Below are 9,490 nucleotides of genomic sequence, written 5' to 3' on the forward strand. Positions count from 1 at the left end.
AAGTCCAATTCTTCTTTGCAAGTGGGTTGGCTCCTGAAGACTCCAAGGGCTTGATGAACAGGATTCAACATGATGAAGGCTTCCAGGAGAACTCTCACCCATTACAAACATAAAAAACCCTGAAACAATAAACTCCAACATTTACAACATAGCAAAAACAAACAACTACCTTCCCAGTAGTTCCCAACAACATTGCAGTTACCTTAACAAGATGTTAAGGGCTTATACAAATCAAAGTCCGAGTCTGGTAGCCTTGTCTCCTCCAACTACATGAGCTCTGCAGCCTCTTGCTGCTTTGAGTCTCCACCCCTTACTGGGTCAACCTATTCTGAGCATGGGGGTTCCACATGCACATCTGGAGTGCCATAGGTTCGCCACCACGGGCCTGGGCCATCCAGTTTGGGGTATCGTATGATAAAAGGGAGCTTGTATGTAGGAATCCAGCGTGGCGTCGTGGCTGAAGTGGTGGACTAGGATCAGGGTAAATCCAGGTTCGAATCCCTCACTCTGCCATGGAAGCTTGCCAGGTGACTCTCGGAGACAGTCACACACTCTCTGCCTAATTGACTTCATAGGGATGTTGTGAGGATAACATGGAAGAGAGAAAACTGATACAACCTGCTCTGGAGCCCTGCTGGGGAGAAAGGTGGGATATAAATAAATAAGCAAACAAATAAATAATAAAAACAGGTTTTAAAGGCCAACGGCAGGACTTCAGATGGTGTCCAGACATTCATAAGCAGTCATTTTTGTCCCATCTGTTCAATGGTTCTAGCTGGATGAGTATCCTCAACAGGGGCTCCAACAAGAGGGAGAATGATATTTTAACAAGGAACGACAACGGATGCCGCTGCTTAGTACAGGATGTTTGTGTGTGTACATATATATTTATTCAAATCTCCTTTATATTTTTCAGCTTACCTATGTTTCCTAGTGACAGCCCTGGGAGTGACAGCGGGGGCCCACCGCCTGTGGAGTCACAGATCCTACAAAGCCAAGCTGCCTTTGCGGATATTCCTGGCTGCGGCCAATTCTATGGCCTTTCAAGTGAGTTTTTGCTCTGACTCCCCTCTGCATGCCCTTTGCTTGATTTCTCTACTGTCCTGTCGATGACTGGCTGCTGAGCGGAAAGAGCAGCGGGGCCGAAGCCTGGTGCTCCCTGTGAATGTTGTGTCTGTGGGCTTTGAGCTGCAATTGCTATTTCACACATGAAACCTCTTTTGCTATGATCAAGATGAAGAAGAAAAGTTTGGATTTATAGCCCCCCCTTTCTCTCCTGTAAAGAGACTCAACGGGGCTCACAATCTCCTTTCCCTTCCCTCCCCTGCCAACAAACACCCTGTGAAGTGGGTGGGGCTGAGAAAGCTCCAAAGAACTGTGACTAACCCTAGGTCACCCAGCTGGGATGTGCTGGAGTGCACAAGCTAACGTGGTTGACCAGATAAGCCTCCACAGCTCAAGTGGCAGAGTAAGGAGTCAAACCTGGTTCTCCAGATTAGAGTGCACCTGCTCTTAACCACTGCACTACTGAGCTGGCTTTTGCAGGGGATCCCCAACATGGTTCCTCCGACACCTTTTTGTGGGCCTGCCAAGTGATTTTAGGAAGGGTAGGGCTTTTGCCCATCAAGACTTCTGATTGACTATTGGAGATTTGATTGACTATACACCCTTTTTAAATGTTGCTTTGGCAGCAGCTGCCAGCACAGCCAAGTGAATGAAATTAAGCTGCGGCAATCATTTTGCGGCTGGCTTTTCCAGCAGCTGTTTTATGACAGTGATTTCGTTGCTGCAGCCGCTGTGCTGTTTCAGAATTCGAAGCGTAAATCAAGAAATGGGGGAGGGAACACAGATACCATGCAGTACGAGGAATTCTTGCGCAAAAAAGATGATGCAAACTGGCTAACAGCATGAACATAAGAACAAGCCAGCTATATCAGACCAGAGTCCATCTAGTCCAGCTCTCTGCTACTCGCAGTGGCCCACCAGGTGCCTTTGGGAGCTCACGTGCAGGATGTGAAAGCAATGGCCTTCTGCGGTTGTTGCTCCCGAGCACCTGGACTGTTAAGGCATTTGCAATCTCAGATCAAAGAGGATCAAGATTGGTAGCCATAAATCGACTTCTCCTCCATAAATCTGTCCAAGCCCCTTTTAAAGCTATCCAGGTTAGTGGCCATCACCACCTCCTGTGGCAGCATATTCCAAACACCAATCACACGTTGCGTGAAAAAGTGTTTCCTTTTATTAGTCCTAATTCTTCCCCCCAGCATTTTCAATGAATGCCCCCTGGTTCTAGTATTGTGAGAAAGAGAGAAAAATTTCTCTCTGTCAACATTTTCTACCCCATGAAATAATTTTATAGACTTCAATTATATCCCACCTAAGACGTCTCCTCTCCAAACTAAAGAGTCCCAAACGCTGCAGCCTCTCCTCATAAGGAATCTTATTCAGTTAAATCTATAATCTTATTCAGTTAAAACCCCCTAGGGCTGCTGCATAGTCTTTTAATTCTTTGTTCCTTTCAAGCAGTTCAGTGGTAATGCCGTCCTTTGATCCTTTAATGTTTACATTACAGCCATAGAGATAAATGCAAAACAATACCACAGAGGCCCGTTCTGCACAACACAAGTAAAACTTCTTTTTAAAAAATAAATGTCAATTTTCTCAACATCAAAAACATATACCACTGTACACTTTCACATCTATCATGACATTAATACAAAATAAAAGTTAAAAAAAATACAAAAAAGAACACAAAAAAATTAAGACATACATTTTACAATGACTACTAAACAGAACCTATAAGAGTGGTGGCGAACCTTTGGCACGTGCGCACAGAGTCCGTCATGTGGTGGAGGGGGGGCAGGAAATCATCCCACACCGCACCTAGGCTGCCCTGGGCCGCTGGGCATGACGTGCGCACACCGCAGCGAGCAGGTAGGACTCGGCTGGGAGGGCTGGTGCCTATGCTTACTCCTTTACCTGGGAGTAAGCTCGGTTGCTGGCAATGGGGCTTGCTTCTGAGTAAACCCTCCTAGGGTCGTGATTCACCTGTTCAAAGCGTTGCACAGTTGCTTCAAAGGAAAGCCACCAACTACCACCAAGCTTCCTCTCGGGTAAAGCACACCTCGGAGCCTACCATTTTTTCTAAACTAAAACCTCAGTAGTCAGGTTAAATTGCCGTGTTGGCACTTTGTGATAAATAAGTGGGTTTGGGTTGCAGTTTGGGCACTCGGTCTCGAAAAGGTTCACCATCACTGACCTATAATAACTAACTAAACTAAACACCCTAAAACCATATAATAACTTCATGTTATCTCATTGTTGAATTCTAATCAATTCTAGGTTCTTGCATCTATTTAAAATGAAACAATTTTTACCAATTACATACCATATCATTGCTAATATTCTAAACCATTCTGCTGTTTTCTTTGGAATCTCAAATCCTGCCATTAGATAGTAAAACAATAGATAGTAAAACACAAGTGAAATCATGCCTTTTTTGCTGTGGTGATTTTAAAAAATGTAATTTAAAACTACTGTATCAGGTCTAAATAAGGAGGGATTTAGAACTCCCTGCCATGGCTACTTACTTAGTGAACTTGGGCCAATCACACTCTCTTAGCTTAACCTACCTCAAAGGGTTGTTGTGAGGATAAAATGGAGGACCGGAGAATGAAGAAAGCTGCTTTGGGCCCCCATTGGGAGAAAGGCAGGGTAGAAATGAATCAAATTAATAATAAAATAACAAAACTCCCTACAGGGATGACGCGTTTACATTTTTGTAATACCGCTCTCCGTTCTCCCTGCAGAATGATATTTTTGAATGGTGTCGAGACCACCGAGTGCATCACAAGTTCTCAGAGACGGATGCTGATCCTCACAACGCCAAACGCGGATTCTTCTTCGCCCACATCGGCTGGCTCTTTGTCCGGAAGCACCGAGATGTCATAGAGAAAGGGAGAAAACTGGACTTCAGCGACCTGCTGGATGACCCGGTTGTTCGGTTTCAGAGGAAGTGAGTGAAATGGACGGGGGAGCCCTGATGAGAGCAGAGGCTAAATGATTTGCACAATTTCTCTAGGTTCATGCATCTATTTAAAATGAAACAGTGTTCAGAAGAAGAACAAGAGTTTGGATTTATACCCCACCTTTCTCTCCTGTAAGGAGAGTCAATGTGGCTCACAAGCTCCTTTCCCTTCCTCTCCCCACAACAAACACCTTGTGAGGTAGGCGGGGCTGAGAGAGTTCCGAAGAACTGTGACTGGCCGAAGGTCACCCAGCAGGAATGTAGGAGTGCGGAAACACATCTGGTTCGGCAGATAAGCCTCTTCCACTCAGGTGGAGGAATGGGGGAATCAAACCCAGTTCTGCAGATTAGAATCCACCTGCTCTTGACCACTTCACCACATTGGCTCTCTCAGGGTCTCAGATGTTCAAAGGCAAGGGGTTATTCATTGGCTGGATTGGTATACTTTGCTCACAGAACTTCTACACCGCTTTGCAAAGTGGCCCATTTATTTATCTTTAACATTTGTGTCCACCTTACGTTACTAGACTCAAGGCAGCTAACAGAGCAATGCGTTGCAAACACATGAAACAATGTCACCCTCTGCCAACCCGTTATTTGTTTACTCACGCACACCATTTAGAAGTAACTTGGATTTCAGCAACGTAGGCAACGATGTCTTGTGTGGTGTTACCTGGTGACCCTTCTCCTTTCTTCACAGGTACTATAAGAGTTCAGTAGTGCTGATGTGTTTTGTCCTTCCTACTTTTGTGCCTTGGTACTTCTGGGGGGAGACCGTGTGGAATTCCTACTTCCTTGCCTCGATCCTCCGTTACACCGTCTCACTCAATGTCTCTTGGCTGGTCAACAGCGCGGCTCACATGTACGGCAATCGGCCATACGACAAGACCATCAACCCTAGACAGAATGTATTTGTCAATATAGGGGCCATTGGTGAGTACCAAGAACATTGCCTCCCGACAAAGGTCTCCCATTCTAGATTATTATTATTAGATTATCAGAAAAGGCAAATGCAGTTCAATGTAGCAAAATGTAAAGTGATGCACATAGGGGCAAAAAATCCAAACTTCACATACACGCTACAGGGGTCAATGCTATCAGTCACAGACCAGGAAAGGGATTTAGGCGTCTTAGTTGATAGTTCCATGGGAATGTCAACTCAATGCATGGCAGCTGTGAAAAAGGCAAACTCTATGCTGGGGATAATTAGGAAAGGAATTGATAATAAAACTGCAAAGATTGTCATGCCCTTATATAAAGCCGTGGTGCGACCGCACTTGGAGTACTGTGTCCAGTTCTGGTCGCCGCATCTCAAAAAGGATATTGAGGAGATAGAAAAAGAGCAGAGAAAGGCAACAAGGATGATTGAGGGACTGGAGCACCTTCCCTATGAGGAGAGGCTGCAGCGTTTGGGACTCTTTAGTTTGGAGAGGAGGTGGCTGAGGGGGTATATGATTGAAGTCTATAAAATTTTGCATGGGGTAGAAAATGTTGTCAGAGAGAAATTTTTCTCTCTTTCTCACAATACTAGAACCAGGGGGCATACATTGAAAATGCTGGGGGGAAGAATTAGGAACTAACAAAAGGAAACACTTCTTCACGCAACGTGTGATTGGTGTTTGGAATATGCTGCCACAGGAGGTGGTGATGGCCACTAACCTGGATAGCTTTAAAAGGGGCTTGGACAGATTTATGGAGGAGAAGTCGATTTATGGCTACCAATCTTGATCCTCCTTGATCTGAGATTGCAAATGCCTTAACAGACCAGGTGATCGGGAGCAACAGCCGCAGAAGGCCATTGCGTTCACATCCTACATGTGAGCTCCCAAAGGCACCTGGTGGGCCACTGCGAGTAGCAGAGAGCTGGACTAGATGGACTCTGGTCTGATCCAGCTAGCTTGTTCTTATGTTCTTATGTTCTTATTATTGTGCGCATGTTACATTGGGTGTCAGGTGTCAAATGTCTTACATTCAAATATATTTACTTTCCTTTTCTCACAAAGACTGAACAGCCTTATAATTCAGCATATGGCAAATTAAGCAGATAAGATACTTTGCCAGTCGATGGATACTTCAGTCCTCTCCAGGGCTTTGTGTGTCCTCTTAGGGTTCTGCTTCTTTCCCACAACCTTGTGGCCAGCTCCGCCAAAGAGTTGGATTCCAGACTTGCCGATTTTACCTTAACGTCTTGTAGCTTCTTGGGAATCACTGAGACCATCAGAATTCATTATTTCTATTGGCTCATGGGCAGTGGTGGGATTCAAATAATTTAACAACTGGTTGTTTACAAGCACCATTTTAACAACCGGTTCTGCCGAAGTGGTGCGAACCGGCTGAATCCCACTGCTGCTCATGAGCGCTTGAAGGAGACTGATGAAATACAGCTTGACCTCAAGATTCAGTGGTTCCCAAAAATTTCCAGAGACTTAATCTACAAACATATTCTGTTGTACAATCACATGAATAACTGGGTATTGCAAATTGTCACTTCCAGCTTATGGCTTCGCTACGAATTAATGGCCTCCAAAATGTTCTATCACTAATAGCCTTATATGAGTCTTGCAGACTGAGGGCTGGGGCTTCCATGATCGAGTCCAGTCACTGTCTTCAACTTTTCCTAGTGTAACCTCTATCTGTGGGTTCTGTGGGGCAGAACTTGGAATGAGTTTGCAACAACAAATTTTAAAAAACAACATGGTTTACTTTCTTAACATATAACTTCAACATTTAACATCACACTTCAAGGGTCCTGTTCAGGTTGCATTTTCAAGTCCTTATATTTACAGTCTGCTGATATTGCCAAGTCCAATTCTTCTTTGCAAGTGGGTTGGCTCCTGAAGACTCCAAGGGCTTGATGAACAGGATTCAACATGATGAAGGTTTCCAGGAGAACTCTCACCCATTACAACCACAAAAAACCCTTAACAAGGTGTTAAGGGCTTATACAAATCAAGGTCCGAGTCTGATAGCCTTGTCTCCTCCAAACTACATGAGCTCTGCAGCCTTCTGCTGCTTTGAGTCTCCACCCCTTTCTGGGTCAACCCATTCTGAGCATGGGGGTTACACTAGCATCATTGCCTTTATTGCCCTTGTGGTCTCTTCCAACTCTTATGATTCTATGATTGCACATTAAACTACTTATATAGTGCTACAGAGTCCAATTCTTAACAGTAAAAATCAGTACCAGGAGGGGAGACCACCAAGGAAGATTCTGTAGAAGAAGGTAATGGAAGCCCACCTCAGCTCCTCACTTGCCCCCAAAGCCCCTTGCTGGGGTCACTATAAGTAGGCTGTGACTTGGTGGCAGTTTACACCTGCACATTTGATTTTTACCTTTTTTCTGTCATTGTGAAAATCACGTTCCCCCTCCCCCCAACAGATGGTTTCTGAGCACCTCTCCCGTGCCACCCTCCAGTGTTTCTTCCCCTTAACCTTTGACTTTCTCTTTGTTTCCTAGGTGAAGGTTTTCACAATTACCACCACACCTTTCCGTTTGATTATTCAGCTAGCGAGTTTGGCTTGAAATTCAACCCAACCACATGGTTCATTGACTTCATGTTTTGGTTGGGTTTGGTCACTGAACGAAAATCGGCTCCCAAGGAGATGGTCCGAGCCCGCAAAGAAAGGTCTGGAGATGGCAGTTCTTGAAAAATGAAAACTCATCTCTGAACATTGCTGCTGCTGTATGTGTTGTTTGTATGTTTCTTCATTGGGGGTCTTCTTTACCCCTTCCCCTTCTCCTTAGGATAGAAGTAGTATTTTTTTCATCTAACATAGGCCAAATTAATTCCTGGATTAATTCCATTTCCCCTTAATGCAATGATTTCCACATGTCCTATTCTTCCATGAGCACCTTCAGCAGACATCCCAAGGAACTCTTGTGTTACTGGGTTACTCTGGGTCACGCTGAGTTCACGCAGGGTCACTTGACTGGCCGACGGGACTTAACTATTGCTTTGTATGAATCGAGAACACAGTGCAGAACATACCAAACACTGAACAAGAAATGGCAGGAAATATCAGAAGTAGTAGGCAAGCATCATTTCAAGGAAGCTTGTCCACCATTTCTGAACATCTAGGTGAGGATCCCTGATTAGATCAGGAGGGATTTCAGGGTTCCCCAGAACACAGTATTGGGACTCCTCTGCTTTAATGGAATTAAATCTTGAGTGGATGTAGCCTAATTTCTTAGCTGTCTTAAGTACAGTGTTTCAGAAGGTTTCATATTATTTAATATTAGAGTTAAATGTAGTAGAGTTTTTGGACTTCTCTTGTGATGATGATACCCAATGAAGGCATTCATATCGGTTGCACATGCAAACTCTCGACAGGCCGAAGGAATTGACAGTTCCTCAACAGCACTGATCATGCAAGTGGGTTGTTTCCATTATAGTAGCAAAACCAAATGTTTTTCTATACCCATCTGGTGATTTTTTGTTGGTATAAAGGCCATACAGCACTCTCTCTTTGCTTGCCCATTAATTTCAGTAAAAGGAGAATTTTGCAGGCAAGCACCATAAGATTCTCTTGGCTTAGTTTTCTCCTGGCTGGCCACCTGGAAACTTTCCCCAAAAGTTAAAGTGGTCACCAGAGATTCAAAAAAGGAAAGTCAAAATTACCTTTGACCTACTAGCTGAGAATGTCTGCATTTTAATTCACTGGTAACTGACCTGTCCCACTGTTTGCATATCTGAGTCAAGGAGGGATTGAAACAAATAAGGAATGGTAAAAAAATAAATTTATATAAAAATGTGGGGTGGATGTAGAAGAAGAAGAAGAAGAAGAGTTTGGATTTATATCCCCCCTTTCTCTCCTGCAGGAGACTCAAAGGGGCTGACAATCTCCTTGCCCTTCCCCCCTCACAACAAACACCCTGTGAGGTAGGTGGGGCTGAGAGAGCTCCGAGAAGCTGTGACTAGCCCAAGGTCACCCAGCTGGCGTGTGTGGGAGTGCACAGGCTAATCTGAATCCCCCAGATAAGCCTCCACAGCTCAGGCGGCAGAGCTGGGAATCAAACCCGGTTCCTCCAGATTAGATACACGAGCTCTTAACCTCCTACGCCACTGTACATCAAACGTCTGGTGGGGTGGGAGAAAAGACTACATACTGAAGGATGTGGACGCAGGTACGGCCTCAGTTGGGCCTCAAATTCACTGGGCACTCGGAGATGTTTTTACGGGAGCACCAGGCAGTCTTTGGGCCCAACTAGTGTAGACTCTGCTTTGCTCAAGTTCTAGTTAGGTGGCAATGAACTGAAGTGAGAGTGAAGACCTGTCTATCAATGTTGCAGAACAAAGAGGGGCTTCATCCACAGGACTTACCTCAAGATGATGGGGAAAGGGTGGGTGGTAATAGAGAGGAGGCCTGCGTCTTTCTTCCCTGGGTGCTATGGATTTTATCCACTTCTGCCCCGACAATACCTCACACTCTCCCTTTCCTTCCGTTTTCTGGGGGTCCTCAGGT

General features: G+C 44.8%; 1 protein-coding gene and 1 long non-coding RNA gene across 2 annotated transcripts in view; one reads left to right on the forward strand and one right to left on the reverse strand.

Annotated features, from left to right (window-relative positions):
• SCD5 (stearoyl-CoA desaturase 5) overlaps nt 1–8,859 on the forward strand; it is a 45,396-nt gene extending 36,537 nt beyond the window's left edge. The window contains exons 2-5 of the mRNA XM_048509604.1: nt 917–1,047; nt 3,810–4,015; nt 4,728–4,960; nt 7,485–8,859. Of these exons, the coding sequence (XP_048365561.1) occupies nt 917–1,047; nt 3,810–4,015; nt 4,728–4,960; nt 7,485–7,675 (761 nt within the window). The 3' untranslated portion in view covers nt 7,676–8,859. The remainder of the gene's footprint in view (nt 1–916; nt 1,048–3,809; nt 4,016–4,727; nt 4,961–7,484) is intronic.
• LOC125440063 lies at nt 387–4,799 on the reverse strand. Its single transcript, XR_007245626.1, has 3 exons — nt 4,643–4,799; nt 3,389–3,443; nt 387–631 (listed from the first exon to the last, which is right to left on the reverse strand). It is a non-coding gene; the product is annotated as an uncharacterized LOC125440063 (long non-coding RNA).
• Nucleotides 8,860–9,490: the final 631 nt, after the last annotated feature.

The sequence above is a fragment of the Sphaerodactylus townsendi genome, linkage group LG10 (assembly GCF_021028975.2).
Source record: "Sphaerodactylus townsendi isolate TG3544 linkage group LG10, MPM_Stown_v2.3, whole genome shotgun sequence".
In the NCBI taxonomy this organism is placed as follows: Eukaryota; Metazoa; Chordata; class Lepidosauria; order Squamata; family Sphaerodactylidae; genus Sphaerodactylus; species Sphaerodactylus townsendi.